The 18,352-nt window shown below is 41.8% G+C and overlaps 1 protein-coding gene across 3 annotated transcripts in view; it reads left to right on the top strand.

Annotated features, from left to right (window-relative positions):
- The window catches only part of nlgn2a (neuroligin 2a), a 229,268-nt gene that overhangs the window by 82,451 nt on the left and 128,465 nt on the right, over nt 1–18,352 (top strand). For all 3 annotated transcript variants that reach the window (XM_069186811.1, XM_006627356.3, XM_015340569.2), the window contains exon 2: nt 16,126–16,921. In XM_069186811.1, coding sequence (XP_069042912.1) covers nt 16,432–16,921 — 490 coding nt within the window. In that variant the 5' untranslated portion in view covers nt 16,126–16,431. The remainder of the gene's footprint in view (nt 1–16,125; nt 16,922–18,352) is intronic.

The following is an 18,352-nucleotide window of genomic DNA, read 5'->3' as shown; positions in this document are numbered from 1 at the left end:
TGATCACCCTTCTTCCTTTTTACACACTTTCCGGATTCCTTATTTCACTAAACAAAATACCATTATTATTAGTCATTTATTTTATTGCTCCATAGTGTACGTGAATCATTTCAAATGGCGATAAATACCACAGGGATCTACAGGTACCTAATGTATGTCAATGAATTAGATTAATTCGATTCTCACACAGTTCAAAAACTAGACCAGTTGGTTGGCAATATCAAACTAAGAAGATAATCAAACACTGTAGAATCGTAAAAAATTGACTTTTATAAAAAACGCAAGACTGCTGAGATGTAGGTAAACAAAAACCTTATAAATACAAAACAGGAAATGCTGGTAGTGTAGTGCTGACATGTGATGGAAATCTTCTAGAAATCAAGAGAAGCAATGGAAAATAAAATAGTACGATACAGTACATACTGTAATTTCAAGAGATGTTATATTAGAATTGTAGTTAGTAAGTCCACATTTAAAATATTTTGTATAGCTGTGATCACCAGATTATAAAAGAGATTTTTCTGCTCTGGAGCTACCAGAAGTCAATACCCTGGCTTCTTTCAGGACATGGCTGGATGGGATTCTTGGAGCAATTCTTTGGTCTTAAATGTGCTGAATAGCCTCCTTTCGTCTGTAGCTGTTCTTGTGTTCTAATATTGTAGCCAGAAATACTGTACTTGCAGTAGATGGGGAAACTACAAGTGAGTGAAACTGCATGTTTTCCATGCAGCCTACTGTTGTAGTCAGTAATTTCTTTCAAAAAACATAAAGTTTCATGTTTGTACATATTTGAATGTTAAGGGTCTTAAGCACGAGCTAGAAAATGAAAGTTGTGCTTTGTCCATGTTTTTTTTTTCCAGACAGCATTGCATCTGAGACTGAGCAGCTAACCATACATCCTGTGATGTCTGATTTTGTGTGGCATGTGCCATTGAAAAGCTAACCTGATCAAAGAGGGAATTAACTTCTTAGACCTGATGAATTCTGGGCTGATTTTTTTTTTTCCCCAGACTTTGGCTTTTCTAAGAAGTAAACTTACATGCAGTAAAATTATTGGCCGTAATGCTTTCAATATGATAAGTGCATTTTCTTCATCTTTAAAGTACATATTTGACATTCACAGAATGAAAGATAAATTGCATTTGGTGTCAGGACCTTTCATTACAGTGAATCTTGCACAGAAAGATAAATAGGCACCATTTCTATCAAATCTAGTCTGAACCTTTCTGATACGACTATTAGATATTATATGTTCTTAAATAAATGGAGTCAGTTGGTAGCTTTTTTTAGCTTTGGTAAATGGTGGTGTGAATAAGGTGCTCTCCTATAGTTTTCTCTCTAGTATTTTTAGATATTCTGGTTTATGGTGTTGATTCATTGTTTTGAAATGTATTGTTTAGATTTTTATTTCATGATTTCGGCTTCATTTTACAGAGATGCCCTTACAGCATTACTCAGCATAATTATTAGAAAGTGTATGGTATAATGCTTTGAGGATATTCAGGCTACAGGGCTGAATTTAACCAGCAGTCTATTAAATACAGACATGCTTGCTTTGTTGAAGTTCAGCTGAGTTCTAACCTTGTTATTACCCACTTAACTGAAAAGCCATGTTCCATTAAAAACAGGTAGGCAGGCTAGAGTTAAAGTACAATTCCATGCTTCCTGCGCATCAGTGATTCCTTTTCATTAAACACAAGTGGTTGTGTTTACTTTTCTGAGGGACTAGATGCCAGAAAAAAAAAAAAACATATTAATTTCTTTGTCTAGTGGCTATAATGCCTTTGGGGTTTAACAGTGTCCTTGTGTGACCAGTTCTCTGTATTTCCTTGCGTACGCCAATTCATTGTTTTAATGTCATGGTAGACTGTCATTAATCTGTAAACCTGACTGTCACAGTAAATGAGTTCCTGGAAATGTCACTACTGAAAGGGCAGTGGCAGGGGACAGCCAGTTATTAACCACTGTTGAACCGATATAAAATGGTATGTTAAAAACAGAAAAACTCACTTTCCAGAGATGTGCATTGTTAATATGTATATTTCTGAGGTTTTTTCTGCCACATGAGTTAGCAGAGCGCTATGTATTGCACAGGAATTGAGCATCAAACCCCCACTCATGTACAGTTGTGAGTGTTAAAATGCTTCAGTTCATGATGGTTGCCTAAAAGGCCTTATTTCTCATCTAATTTATCTGTGCTATACATGGATCTTTCCAGAATGTTCCTCTCCTCACTGTTTTATGTTTTACCAATGAAAGGAAACCAATATCTGATACACTTATGTCTTAGATCTGAACACCACCATAATTGCAGACTCCTGCTTGGTTTTGGCAGGGATGTGTCTCTTCAGAAAGACAGTATAATCCTTTTCTCTTGTCTGAATGCATGCTGGAGTTTCTGTTCACTTTCCACTTTTCTCATCTTTCTTGTTCATTTTCAACAATTCAAAAGGAGCTGTTGGTTCCAACAAAAGTAAATGAAGATCAGAAATGGAAGGACAACAAGGAAGTAAAGTAAAAGATGATATGAAACTCAAATCCACTTAAAAAAATGACAGAAGCAATCTGTAAGCACCGTCTAGATCTCTGGCCTATGAAAGCCTTAGCTCCAGTAAAGAGCCTACACAATGAGATTGAACAAGCCCTGCACAAAACACAGGAAAGATATCCCTGACAAACATGATTGAGACCTCCAACTCTTCTACCACTAAACATAAATAATGGCTTTTTTATACTGTAGCTCTTTTATTATTACATATACATTGAATGTACTGTATGTTATTGGTTTCAGTTATGAGTTTACTGATTTATTGTTTGGTAGCTGGCTTTAATTAAATGTGTGCCCTGAACTGTTGCTTTCAACCTCATACAGAACGTTTGTGAGAATCTTGAATCTTGTGTTTCCTTAGCCCCGTTTTAATTTCAACTCTTCACAGAATTAAATGAGATGAAATATCCAAATATCTTATCTTTTACTTCATTTACAGCTTCAAGTGTCAAGATTTGCTTGGCTTATAAATATATATCAATAGCTCTTTTTCAAGAGACTCATCTTTAAAGTTTAGGTAACTCATGTAAGCTTGGCTCCCTGTAAGAAAATAATAAGTACTCTAGTGGCAGTGGCCTAAGCATTTATATTGGTGCTACAAACAGGCTAATCATTTGTGTGATATCTACTTCCAGCCCTTATCCTGAGAGAGTACAGGGAAGGTTTACTTTTTTGTACTTCCTCCTTAATTGATTAATCCTGCACACAGGCTGCCAAAGAAGTTTGGAAACCAAACTTATCTAGGTGATGGAACTTTAAAAAGGTGTGGGCAGTATACTCGGTGAAACAGTGAATAGGTGGGAGGAGCCACTGTAGTGTAGGCATGGACACTGTAGAGCAGGCATGATCTGTACAAGTCAACAAGAGCATGATCACCTTCCAGCACACACAGACTCATCCAGAGGTGTGGCAGTAGAGTAGGCCCTATTTCAGTGGGCCAGTCTGTCTGACATCTGAGCTGCAGCTAGCTGGTGAGGCAGAACACAGAGCATGTTCAGTGTGGAGGCGGAGCCCTGGATTAAGGGCGACGTGTTGCCTTAGCAACCACAGCTGACCTGACTAATTTAAGACGAGCCGCAGCTGTGGGGGCTCTTGAAGAGCACACTGAACACCTCCCCGGAGGGACGAGCAAATCCCCGCAAGGGGAGAACATTCCAGCGACAGCCCCGGAGGGGGTTGTGGAGAGAGCATTGAGGCCGTGTTTTTACTTCTTTTTATTGTATTTTTCTTTTCTTCTGTCCCACTGTGACACTACAGGGATGGTCAGTATGATGCCTCACCCACGTCTGCTCTGTATAATGCTGCAAGCTCCACACAGGAGAAGGTGTGCTCAAATATTAGTCATCAACAGAAGAGAAAGAGGGAGATAGAGTTCCATCACCTGGTTCAGCTGAAAAAGAAAGAATACATGGTTATGGCATAATGACACTCTAGAGCTGTTACCAGAAAGATGCAGACAAGCATTCTGCACTGAGCAGCCATGCAGATCACTAGCACACTATGCAGGGACAATAACAGGCAGTCAAACACAGTTCTAATGCATGCTCTAAGAAATGGCATTGAAAGGGAAATAGGATGTGCTGTAGAACAATCTCTTATACCAGGAGCTAAGCGTTTTACATCCTTATAGAACTGGATAACCAGGGAATGGGCCTCAGGAGGCTCGCCATCATGACCTGGCGTACAGAACAAGGTACACCTTGGCTGGTGACGACTGTCCCTCTCCTGTAACAGACTGCAAAACAGCCTGCAACTGGGCTGCAGAACAGGTCTTACCTGCAGTGCAGACATCACAGCTTACATAGCTGCTCCTTACTGTACATAAGGCCAGCCATCTACATTGGGGAAACAGGAAGGAGACTCGGAGACCGCTTCAGAGAACACGTCAGGGCTGTGAAGATTAAAGATCTCTCCACGCCCATTGTTTCTCATTTCACCTCTGACGGCCACGACCACTCTAATCTCTCCGTCTGTGTTCTCAAAGACGGTTTTCCGAACTCATACATCAGAAAGACCACCGAAACTAAAATTATTCTGCAGCTAGGATCACACATTCTCCCTTCCCTTAACGACAGATTACTGTTCTTTTAAATTTTCTCCATTCATTGGAAGTTTCATTTCACACCTCTCTGCACCCATTCTGACTTCACACCTCTTGATTGGCCTCTCTTTCTGTCCCCTGCTCCCGCCTCTCACTCCTCCTCCCTCTCAACCTTTGTTCTCCCGCTACTTTACCTTTGCCTACTGCCCTGTCTCTCTCACACCTGAAGAAGGCTCCATAGCCGAAACATTGTGTTCTCTTTCTTCTTTTTTTCAGCATGGAATAAACCTATTACTTGTTCCTTTGCAGCCTACGCATGCTGACGCAGCTACCCACCTGAACCCCTTACTGTACATGTACTGTATAAGAATATACAGCAGTTACCTTGCAATAGACAATCTAGGTAGAATGGAAGCAAAAATAACCTGCAGCAAGCAAGTGTTTCCATTCAGGGATCAAGTCCCTAGCTGTTCCTCTGAGGGATTCGGGTGGCATGTAATCCATGAAGACTGTAAGAATAAATCCAGATGAAGTGGGATGTCCAGAGGCACGGTGTTCAGGCACTGCCACAGCCTCTTGAACGAGGGGCTCTGAGGCTAAAGGGAGGGCAACGAGCAGGGCTTGCACCTGTTATCTGCCCTTCTCCAGGTGCAGCTGCTGAACCTCTTGGCTAATGTGCTCGATGAGAAGGACTTCTGTAACCAGGAAATAACAGGGCAGCCAGCAGCCAGTCAATATGAGCAGCAAGTCTCCTTTGCTTCTCCCCCAGGACCGTGTTTTTCTGGAAGGTCAAGCAGACAATAGGCCGTGTATGGGACGTGCACAGCAAACGCCCCCTGACCTTGCCTCCCCTGTGGTTCGGTTGTTTGCCTCATGTTGCTCTTTTTTGTTGGACCCCTGGGTAACAAAGCAAGCTAGGGAGTTCTAAACAGCAACAGGGAGGCTGTCAGTAAAAGAAGCACATGTAGAATACGGAGGTGCACAAAGGCACATACTGTAGTTCATGCAGCATATCTATAAAGTGAACATGGGAGTTCTAAAGGGGGGACAGTCATGGAGGCACCATAGTCTGTAGACCCAGCGCCTACTACTCCCATTTCTCAGTGTCAGTAAAAACAGAGACTTTGTCTGTCAAAATCTTGAATTGATATGTCAGGTAAAAACAAAAGGGTAAAGAATGGCATTCCTGCACTCCGTTTATCACAAAAACATGTTTTGTGTCTGTTTCCAAAATACCCGCATCCTGCCTGGGACAGTCTGGGGTCCCTGCTTAGACCGTCGTCTGACGTCTTAATCTTTTCACCAGCAGAGTCGTTATGGAAAAAGAAAACTGGAATATTATCAAGGTTTGGTTGACTGTCTGAAAAGTAAATTCCACTTTTCTTTTTCATTTCCATCCACTGCTGATATACAGCTGGGTCCTGGTTTTTATTCCAGGCCCTCTGCATGTCTCTCTGTTCACGTAGATTTTCTACTGTTTGTCCCCCACTTCCAAAGACGTACTGTCAAAGAAAACGTGTGTGTGCCCTATGATCGACTGGTGTCATCTAATTAGATTCTCTCTCCAATTCTCCAAAGGCTGAAGCAGCTTTGGGTAATGGATGGATAATAACTAATATTGATGTTGTTATTTTTTTCAATTCAAAGTGATTTACAGGAACTTGGATTAGGTATCTAAGTATGGCCTGTGCTGTTGTGTACCGCATCACATTATATAAGAAACAGGTACAGAGACACTTGGAGTCGATAAATGCATGCCTGGGGAGTCCCAGTCATAGACAAAGGCAGACATAGCCTTTGGTCAAGCTTGTCAGCTTTCCAAGAAAATCTGAGGTAGTCAGATTGAAATCCCTGGTCCATGTGGACTGGGTTGTGTAAAACATGTCTTCCTTGTCATCAGTCCTGCTCAGCTCCAAGGAATTTTTCAGCTTGGTTAAGCAGAGTGAGGGCACTCCACAGTTTTCTGTGTTGTGTTTATGGAACCTTTGACACGGGACCTATCAAAGTTTTTTGCCATAAGCCCGTGTTTGTTAGTTACATGTTTACAGATGTTTAGACTGACACAATGTGCTTTCACAGCCGTGCTGTTCTGTAACAGGTCCAGGTTCAGACCTGGAAACTGCAGGCGATACAAATGGATGATGCAGTAATGCAGAAATTATCAGCTTTGCCTTTTTGCTTCTATTGTACTCCTAGCGGTGCTTAGATCTTTATTAAAAGTAACAACAGAACATTTTATGTATAAAATAATTAATGAAGGCCGCATTACAGGGCTGCTTGTCCCTCTTCAGCCCAGGAACAGCTCTAAGAGGGGGTCTCTGTGGTTTAATTAGTTATCTCTTCTCTAGTCCCCTCACACTTTCTCGTCAGCAGGGGACTGCAGCCCTTCACCTCAAGGGAGCAGTGATCTGCCCGGGGTAATGCAGAGGAATGCAACACATCATCCAAAGAAATTAAACTCTGCCAAGGAAGTCCATAACAAAGCAAAGTCACCACTTTTTTAAAACAAACAAACAAGCAAATAAAATCCCTCCAGAGACAGGAAGAAAAAAAAAACCCACATTGATTTAGTTTGTCTTTGTTCTTCATTTATTGTTTTATGGTCTTTCTGAAATATTGTCTCTTTCCTTTATTTTTTCCCCTGCCTGGCCTACTTTTTATTATCAGTCTATTCTCCCTGCTTTGCATTTTCCTCTTTCTTACCCTTTTTCCTTTTCTTCTGCACTCGAATTCTTCCAGAATACTTTCTGTATTACTATGCTTGAATTCCATCAAACATTTTATTTAGAGAATGATTTTGCATATGAAAACTTTTGTTTAGTAATTCGCTCACTTACTGTACAATGGTCAAGTAAATCTGAAAGTATAGTGGAACACCATGGCACAGGGTATTCATAATATTACCATAACAAGGGGCATTGAGGTGGCATTGCTGAACTCAGCATGCCCTACTGAACTCAGATTCTTCTGTATTAGGCTTCTACTGCGATTTCTGGCTGTGTACTATCCAGGACCACATTGTAAAACACTGAAGTGCTGTTGGTGGCACCTCCACGGACTCTTAGAGCCTCATGTTGACTGCATAACCCACACTGTAAGCTGCTGGGATTTGCAACCTAACATGGTTGAGGTGTTTTTTTTCCCTGACTTTCCACCACAACTGGAGCAGAAAGATTTACAAATGTACTGTATCTCTCGCCTGCAGGTGCTGTATTGTACGTTGGCGCCTGGTCACTCAGAATCTCGGACTCGGTACCCCTTGTTTTTACTTGAGTTTTCCTTTATCAAAATAACATTATTCTGAGTACTTTTAGATATTTAAAGTAAGATTCACTCCACTTTCATTTTTTTTTGCATTGTCTCGGGAGACCGCACGCGAATGTGAAGGGTTTTCTGACATCAAGAAAAAATGAATGAACTGCTCATCGTGAACACAGAGAATCCGGTGCTCTTTTTCTGCTGACGCACTCCTTTATGATTTGTGTTAGTTTTTGATGAATGTGCTGTATAATTACTGTAAAACACTTTGTTATTTACCACAATGCAATTTTTTTTATCATTTTAATTCATGTTTCAATTTCATGTTGCACGTGTGCCGTTCTTGCATCTTGACATTTAAATATATTTGCAGCACGGTCGGTTTTGGCCCTGTTAAATTCTGCTGATATAGCTAGAAGACTTGGGCTATGGCTAGGTACAGTACATACAGGGCAGCGGAGACACTGCCTTCATTATTTACATTTTGCAGATTCTGATACACCTGCAGCAGACAAACAGAAAATCTGCTGAGTGGCATTCAGACCTTAAATATAACAGTAGTTTGCTGTACTCTACATTACTGTTATTTTCAGAATGAAATCCATCTTCAACCCACCTATTGTGCACTCTATTAATAATCAAAGACAGAGTTAACCACCAGCAACAGTGTTCTCTGCGCTGAAGTTTTTACCAACATCACATGGGCCAACAACTCAAGTGTTACGCTATGTGAAAGTAAGTTTCTTGACTTATGGTAAAAAATCTGTTCATTCTAGGTTTGCCTTGTCTCTAATGTGTTGCTCTTTCTCTCTCCTTCGATATTATTTTATATCTCATTAGCCTCGCTTCCTCTCTTCTGCCTTCCCCTCATCATGCTCTATGTTAAGCAGCAAGGTACAGATAGTGGACCAAACATTTGCCCACAACATTACAGAAGTGCTAGAACTCAGGGCTGCAGAGTTCTCTGGGTTAGTGCCACTATAATTGTTGAGATCATAGTGCAGGATGATTAATCTAAATGCATCACATTGCTCCACTGCTCAGTAGTCCATTGCCTGTACAGTACTCTTTGCAGTACTGGATTTACAAATGTGCATTTCCTGGTGCAGTAGTTTGTGCAATGCAGCTCAACCATGGACTTCTTTGTGGACTATTTTTAATAGAAGTGGCTGATTGTGTCCCAGGATTAAATTTGCAGGAAATGTATTTGCAGTTCCCCACCTGTTTTGACTTCACTTTAATGCACAGATATCACCATCCACACACCCTTTGCTGATGAGGTCTTTCCTTCACCCATCAACAAGTTGAGCTGTCTTGGTTACTGCAGCTCCGGCCAAACACAACCCATCAATCACCCCTGTTTCAGAGTTGCTGAGATCTCCTTTTGCAGCCATAGACCATTAAGACTGTCCCGCAGTTTTATACACGGCCTTAAGCATGCTGGGGTGTTAGACTGGCCTTAATAACATGAAATGAAACATGAACATGCTTCTGTGTTCAGTCTTGCCTCTCTGAATTCATCTAAATAACAAACAAGTGCCATCACCCTCCAGATTACAGGCATGAATAACAGGCCCTTTTTTTACAACCATTACTGTACTACAACTAATTCCCAGATTGCCCACTGTCAGTCATCTGAGCTCTGCAATTGCTCTCCATTTCTCTACTACACTGTGACTTCTGTAGGTTTTGTTGTTTTTCATATAAACCCAGCACAGGGAAGGGCAGATATTTTTAGATTCCTGACATTTCTATCTAGAAAATAAAAAGTTACACATTGGTTTGCTTGTTAGCAAACATAATTCTAAGTATCCAGTACAGTACAGATATGCAGAGGTCTTAGAAAACCTCAAAGTCCATTGCCGTTCTGAATATTGGGTTTCCAGCATCTGTGATGCTTTAAAAAAGGAAAGTTCATCAAATCGTCACATACTGTATAGTTTATACCCAAGCAGTCTCTCAGAGAACTTCAATGCTTTAAACCCTTCTACTGATTCATGGACCAATCAGTAATAAATATTAGATTGGACCTCCCTTTGTATATTTTGTTAGGAAATTTACAAAATAACTCATACAATCTGTATGATGCAGATGGAAACATAAATATTGGCTTTGTCCATCATTAATTCTACGAATGACTGTCGTGCGTCTTGTTTGTTGAACTGTGCTCCAGGGTCTTCTAAGTTTATCAAGGGCCCGTTCACTCCCAGTGGCCGGTAGGCTGTCTCTAGTAGACTAAATGAAGATACTGGTGACAATATGTTTGTGTTTAATTATTGATATAGTAACTTTAAAACATGTATTGCAGAATTTCCTTTCAGTATCTATTCCTCTGAAACACAGGATTATTTTAAAAGAATTCTTTATAAATGGCACCTGCTGTAATTTGTGGTTTCACACACCCCAGTCTTATTGCTCCATTAATACTAATGCTATTACTTTTATTAATAAAAACATACTGAAACTAGTGGTAAACTGTAGGTCCAACAGTAGTTTCATCTATTATATTGAGGCATTTAGAACAGGAACTCTGTACAACATGACTTCTTTGTGATGTATCATCCAAAAGAGCACAAGAAAACCCAGAATCTCGCTCAGGACAAGTGACACACAGTGAGTGGCAGAGCAGGGAATCTCCTGGCCACAAGTCCAGAATAAAGACTTACAATAACTGAAAGGTGATGTACCACTGTGCTACATGTAACTTGTAACTGTCTTAATAAAGGTAATAACTTCAGACCTACTACTGGGGAGTTTTTCTGTGAAAATTCTGCATTTTGAGCTGGAAGTTCCCGATTCGAGGACTGACTCGAAGGGAAGGTGTACAATCACACTAAAGATCTGTTATTTGTACCAGAATGCCGTAGATCTGACAGTAATGATTATTGCCTGGAAACTAGGATGTAATCTATAATGAAGAGGCGTTAGGAGGAATTGCTGCTGTAAGGCAGAACTGCCATTTGGGAGCCCTGTGGTGTTCTATTTCACATTTTTTGAGATTTTGGCTGAGCAGTTTGATTCATGTTTGTAAAAAAATGCCTGGTGCAATACTTCTGCTGTATGGAAATTCAGCTCAGTGTTCCAGCGTGTTGCTAAGCAGAGGCGCTGTGGAGGTGTACAGAGGTGATTATAGCAAGGCTTTTAACTCCTCCCCGCCCCTGCTTTTTCATTTCTAGATATCCCAGGATGGTTGTTGACTGAGCACGTACTGTAGTGTGAGAGGGCAGCGGGTTCTGGTAAGATGGAGCCTTGTCTGGACTACATTTCCCAGAAAGCCATGGGGAATGAGTATGGCTGCCCTCTGTCACCTGATCGCTTGTGAGAAGACAATTGGTCAGGCGACAATGTTTAGAAAACAGGTACTAGAGGCTTTCTAGGTGAGTCAGTTGGATGATATCTGCTATCAGGAGAGAGAGGAGGACTGGCCATGAACTTGGAACTGTGAATTTTGAGTATACTTACAGTAGAAGAGTTTTGTAAGAGGCTGAGGGTGGACTTGTAGGCTGTAGGCTTGTAGGCTGTAGCTTGTAGGCTGGAAGGGTATTTTTTTGTGTGAAGAGTCTCAGGGAGAGAAGCTGGTAAGCAGCTTAGCTGCCTGGCAAGTTAGGTACATGAAGACGTCTAGTCAGGAGCTCAAAAGTGAGTTTGGCTTTTTTCAAATGTATCGGTTTGGGTTGTGGTTGGCTGTTTTTGGCGCAATACTATTTAAAGAACACTGTTTTTGAACCCTCGGTGTGTCTCTTGTCATGGACCTACCTATTTTAAAGATCCCGTTAAAACATGCCCACCTGGGTGTCACAGTAGTCTTTTTTAGAATCTCATGCCACGAATAAATACGCATTTACTGTACTGCAGAGTTCTGCTTAGCTAGCCAAGCTTAGCTAATGTGGTAGAGATCTTTGAATAACCAATAACAGTAGTGGATACCAACAGAGTGTTTCATATGGAACATTTTGACTTTCAGAAGATTTTTGATCAAGTTCCTCGTTAAACCTAATTTTCAAATCACGCGTAGTAGACATTCGCGGTAGACGGAGTCTTCAGGGGGGGCAGAGTGGTGCAGTGGCTTTCAGCGCTGGGGCGCTGGGTTCAGTTCCGTATCTGGAGCGCGATATGTGTGGAGTCCATATGTTCTCCCTGTGTTCGCACAAGTTTCCTCCTGGTGCCCCAGTTTCCTCCCACTGTCCGTGACACACTGGTAGATTAATCAGCCTGGTGTGTGTGTGTGTGTGTGTGTGTGTGTGTGTGTGTGTGTGCGCGCGTGCCCTGTAATGGACTGGCGTCCTGTTGCTTGCCGGCTCTGATCCCTGAATTGGAAGAAGTGGTTAGAAAACAGAGGGAATGCTGTGCCAATATATATACTACTGGGTTCACACTGTGATGCCGACAAGATTTCTGCTGCCCTTGTCGTTTCATTTTGAATGATTTAGCAATTCTACAAATTCGGGTCCAGACTGTGACCGTCAGCCATTATCCCCAGTTAAGCATATAAAAACATAAACAATCAAACAAGTGCAGTTTCTGCAAGTTCTTGATTTTCGGATTTCAGGGTTCATTTGCTTCAGCGTCGGGTAGGATCTGCTGTTTTAATGCATGCCTTGAAGTTAGGGTTACATCTGAAGACAAATAGGCCGTGGCCTTAATATGATCCATTTTAAAAGATGAATTGTTTCCTTACCACTCAAATCACCCCAGTGCCTCTTAAGGGAATCTCAATTAATTGGTTGAAATTGTAGCAGGGACGAAGAGTAAAACCTACATTAATCAAGAAAGAATCTTCAATGAGTTAGGTAACTCCTTAAGTTCACATACTGTAAGAGCCATCACTAACTGGAAAACTTACAATTGCACATGATATCTTGGAGACTATCATGCCAGAAGCCCCCTGCTGCTCTCTCAGGCATCACTTAACCAACAGATTCAAACGAAAGCATCTGCCCCTGTCCAAATGCTCCGAACACAGTCTCACAGAAAGACAATACAAAGTAAGCAGAACTGGGTTGGGTGTGATGTTGGGTGACAAATTTCAGTGTGTCTAGAGGCCAGGAAAGGAAGATCAATGCTTGAGCAGAGAGCTCAGCCGCCCGGCAATCGATGAGCAATTTAGCCAGAGTAAATGAGCTGCATCAAAAAAACCACGAGCCTCGGCACAAAACCATCTCTGTTAAACCCCCTCTCTCCCCAGCTCCTTGTTCTTTCGCACTGTTAATATGTGTTCTCTCTTGACGCCTGTTTTGAGAAAAAAAATCTAGCACTTAACTACTGTTGCAAAAGTGTTCCACAAGAAAATCCAGCTATAACAACCTAACAACTTGTAACCGTATCTCCCTGAAGCCTAATGTCAGAAACATGAGTTAGTGTGGTCTGGACTGTGTGACATACTGTACTGCGGCCTTCAGACAGCCTTTGTAGCTCATCTGTGAAACTAAACTAAGCCTGGTGATCAGGCTTTGGATGGCAGATGTCTGTGTCCTGATGTGTGTGAAATCTAATTAAGAATTTTAATAAGGGAACCTCAGTCATTGTCCTTGTTGATGTCTGTCACTGCTCTGCGAGCTCCGATTCCTCCAACGTGGAATTACAGCTTGATTTGATACCTGACAGTGAGAGCTACCACAGGTACGAAACTCGTCTTAAAGGGAACCCAAGAGTCCCTTTTGGTCAAAATGGGTTCAGCAGAAATGAATGATTAATTCTTCTTTGCTTGGCGGCACTTCCTGAGTGGCTTTGATCAAGCTGGCGTGCAGTGCCTTAATTGAACTCGTCGTTTGTGCAGATAGGGGCAGCACAGTAATGCAGTGGTCGACATGGCTGCCTTGCTGTCCTTTTTGTGTCGAGTTTGTGTCTGTACTGTACTGTGTGTGTGTGTTTGCCCTCTGATGGACTTGTATCCGGTCCGGGGTGTATGCCACCTTGCACCTGTTGCTTTCTGGGATAGGCTTAGGCTCCCCTGTGACCCTGAACAGGATAAAATGGTTAGAACATGGATGTATGGATGTGCACAGAGAGCCTGGTCTTCCAAATGTCCATTCACCATGAATCACACAACTACTTCTGTCTTCTCTCCCTCTCTTCTCCTTCTAGATTCTTCTCATTTCCTGCCTTCCTGTCTGTCTTTCTTTCAGCCCTTTTAAGGTTTCAAACTTTTTCTGTGTCCTTTTATGTGCTGTAGTGCACCTGTATAATCAGTACCATCATAAGCCCAATTAAAATCTTACAAGTGATATATAATTACAAGTGATAGAGGCCAGGGAGCTGAGGAGCAGCTGTTAGGAGATGATATATTTCAAGTTTATTTTATAATAGCTTACTCACTTATAGCTGATGAGCTGTATACTTTAGTAATTATGAATTTCACTCTCTTCTCACACCTCTCTTTCTAATGTCTTTTCAATATATTTGCTCTCCCCAACACACCATTTTGATAATCAAAGTAAATATGAGCTCTTTGTTAAATAGGCGATTTAATAAATCTACCTTCAATTCTAAAAGCCCCATAGAATCCATCAGTTGATTGCTGGTTATTATTAATTACAATGTGGCAGACACCTGCAGCTCTTACACTCCAGGGAATGAGATTGTGCCTGCCTCTCTTTTTCTCTTTCCGAGCAGTCAGATATATTCGCCAATGGATTATTTCTTCACTCAGAGCAAATACTTTCCCAAGGTAGCTTCTAGTGTGATTAAGAAATACAGTATGTACTATCCAGTCATTAACAAATTGGATTACAAATCTCTGTTTCACATCTGCTCTTGTCTGCACTGTCAGTGTCAGTGTAGAACTGCTTGCCCAGTCTTTTCCCTGTCTTCTTTCTCTCATGCCACACTGTTACCCCTGTTTCTCCTGTTCCTGTAGCTGCACACATCTACAGTACTTCAAAACACTCCTCACCTTGCGGTGTTTTAACAACTCTGCCTCAGCCTATAGTCTCTCCACTGTCTCAACCACTCTGCCTCAGCCTATAGTCTCTCCACTGTCTCAACCACTCTGCCACAGTCTATAGTAACTGCAGTATCTTCACCACTCTGCCTCAGTCTACAGTAACTCTAGTGTCTTCACCACTCTGCCTCAGTCTATGGTCTCTCCAGTGTCTTCACCACTCTGCCTCAGTCTGTAGTCTTTCCAGTGTCTTCACCACTCTGTCTCAGTCTATGGTCTCTCCAGTGTCTTCACCACTCTGTCTCAGACTATGGTCTCTCCAGTGTCTTCACCACTCTGCTTCAGTCTGTAGTCTCTCCAGTGTCTTCACCACTCTGTCTCAGTCTATGGTCTCTCCAGTGTCTTCACCACTCTGTCTCAGACTATGGTCTCTCCAGTGTATTCACCACTCTGCTTCAGTCTGTAGTCTCTCCAGTGTCTTCACCACTCTACCTAAGTCTATAGTCTCTCCCTGAAGCTTTCTCTACCTTCAGACTGTTCCTACTCCCCGTTTCCCCACTTCCAGGGCCTGACTTGAAATAAACATTGAAACCAGAAGTGCTCAGTACATGACCACCTAAGGGACACATCTGTTAAGACAGCACCTGTGATCTCCCTTATGTAGTCGTGAGTTCCTATCGCCAACCAATCCTGCTCCCTGCTCGATGGCATTCCTTCCATACTGTCAGTGATTCCTGACTCTTGTTTTCTCTGTGGCTTACTTCTCAATGGATCACGCTTTCCTTTGCTATTACCTGGAACAAGCACTGTATTTGAATTATTTCTTCATGATTTTTTGTATATTTGTAAGTCAGCTAATCATAAATAGTATTAATAAGAAGAAGCATTTCTTGCATGAATGTAGCACAGCACATCTCAAAGGATCTAAGAGATAATAAAACTGTGTGGAATGACTCTGACACTGCAGAGGTTAAGCACTTCCTGCTGAAGTTGGGAAAATCTTGACACACATCTTATAAACATGAAGCGGATGTAACACATTAAACACAGGGCTTTGCAATCTTTTTATTTACCAACAGACATGTCACTTCAAAAGACTGTTGCTGTGAAAGTACTAAGTTACTCATCTCATTGGCATACAAAAGAAAAAAAGATCAGAGTAACAAAACCATAACTTTTTTGAGCACTCAGTCCTGAGGTAAATTGAAAATAAATGTATCACACAGAGCTTCAGAATGTTTTACAATTGAATATTGTACAAATTAATTTCAATAACATTGGAACATTCAGAATTTCCCTGGTTCCTAAAGAATAATGTCTGGTCTTGTCGGGTTGGCTGGTTGTAGAGGCAAAGCAAATCTAATAACATCCCTAATCTCTCCCTCTGCTGTTTTCCAGGCCCTGACAGAGCACATCGCTGAATGGAGTAGAGCCATCAGGCGCCCAGCAATTGAATGAGGGTTGCATGGGAAGATGGAACGGAACAGAGAGGCAAACGCAGACCAGCTCTGTGCAGCCCAGAATTGCCGGATCTGAAATAAACTGAGTAACCTATAACCACTTTCTCCTGACCTTTCCAATCCCTTCTCTCCCTGCCTTTTCCTCTCCGACGGCTTTTTTATACTGCCTTTTTCAAATACATAGGCAGCCTTTTTTTTTTCTTTTGGGAATAGTAGCACACTCCAAACGCAGCGCCCGTCGAAAATGTACCTCTTTGCCATCCCCGAGTGTAGAGTAGGGACAGCCAGGTCTTGTCCCCAGAGAATGTCTGACACCTGTCTGGTTTGGCTCCTTGGCTTGGCTCTCAGAGTGGCTCTGACTTCGTGCCATAAAGGTGACACCTCCAGCACTGACAAATATCCCATGGTTACCACCAACTACGGCAAGCTGCGAGGCATCAAAAAGGACCTCAACAATGAGATTCTCGGCCCGGTGGAGCAGTACCTTGGGGTGCCTTATGCCACCCCACCCGTCGGAGACAGGAGGTTCCAGCCTCCTGAGGCCCCTGGGTCCTGGCCGGATGTGAGAAATGCTACCCAGTTTGCTCATGTTTGCCCACAAAACATCCAGGGGGTATTGCCGGAAATTATGCTCCCTGTGTGGTTTACAGACAACCTGGATATTGTGGCCGGTTACATTCAGAACCAGAGTGAGGACTGCCTCTACCTGAATATCTACGTACCAACAGAAGATGGTAAGTCAATACTTGCTTGCCTGGAGGAGGGGGAGTATACAGTATCTATGTGGACATCAGGATGGTCAGCCCCTTAACCATACTGTAGGTCCTAAAGAGTATTTTCCCATTGAACCATAACTTCTTCCTTTCTCAAGTCATTTTCAGTTTGTGAGACAGGAGATCACACAAATATGTCACTGCACAAAATAGGGATTTTTAGTCATGATGAAATTATAAGTCATTCTGTACTTATAACATATACAGTACAACCACAATATTCAGATACAACCACATACTTAATTAGTATATTTTTAGTCAAGGACTAACGGAATGAAAATTAGTAAATGGTATAAAGAAATATAAACAATAGGTTTTAATGTCGTGTAAAGCTGTTGTATTTTAGTTTTTGTACTAATGTAAGAGACTGCATGTACCGTAGTGTATGTCTTTAAAACATGTTTATTCACATCCTTTAGGTTCAGCTGTTTCCAGTGGCTTCTCTGTGGTTTCTTCTTTAGAACTGAATTTATGTTCAAACGGTTTCGGGGCTCATATTTTTCTGTGCAGTGTCGTATTTAATTATAATTCAAAAGGATAATTAAGGAGTCCAGTCCATAGCGCACAATTAGAAGCTTATGTACGTGCTGTACCAGAAATGTCCAGGGAGGTTGGATTTCTGTTCCGACGAAATTTCTCTTTTGTTACGTGAATTTTAAACTGTATGTTATTGATTTTTCTACAGTGCAACAAAACATATTACAGCAGGAGTTTTGGAAGGATGATGCCTTTTTCAAGGCTCTTGGTTAGATTCCCAGTTTGAACTCAGAATCAGACTAAACTATATATTGCCCTGCCAAAATATTAGAGAATGTCGCTAATAACTAGACAGATCACCTCCAATCACCTTTACGGCTGTGGGGTGCCTTGGCATTGATTCCTCTAGGCATCTACGGATGTCTGTGTAGGTAGACATGCTATCAGCACCATCTCAGCTCGGCATTCGATCTGGGCAGAAGCTCAATTGTGCCTCATGTTGGTGTTTTTCCTGCCAACCACTTGCCGGCAAACATTTGACATTTTCTGAACTGTCAGGTGAATAGGTACAGTCCAGTCCAGCCCAGCAAACCTGCCGGTAGGTTAAAGTGCTTTGGGATCATTTGGGATGGAAAGGGTTTACATGAATGCAGTTATTACTGTTGATTGCACTGGTTTCTGCCTGCCTCCTACAAGACCAGCAGAGGGAATGGATCAGAAGGGCTCGAGAAGGGGCAACTGTGAAAATTCTTATAAACACACACCCGCAGGGTCATAACCACATTCAGTTCAGTTTCAGGAGAGCGGCAGCTCATCCCACTTATATTGCTTAATTAAGATACTGTTTGTCGCTGTTTCTGAAGACCGTTTTTTTCATACACTTCTGATTTCCTTCGTCTTTAATCGTTCCCTCGG

The sequence above is a fragment of the Lepisosteus oculatus genome, chromosome 3 (assembly GCF_040954835.1).
Source record: "Lepisosteus oculatus isolate fLepOcu1 chromosome 3, fLepOcu1.hap2, whole genome shotgun sequence".
In the NCBI taxonomy this organism is placed as follows: domain Eukaryota; kingdom Metazoa; phylum Chordata; class Actinopteri; order Semionotiformes; family Lepisosteidae; genus Lepisosteus; species Lepisosteus oculatus.
This window is presented reverse-complemented; position numbering and strand designations above follow the sequence as displayed.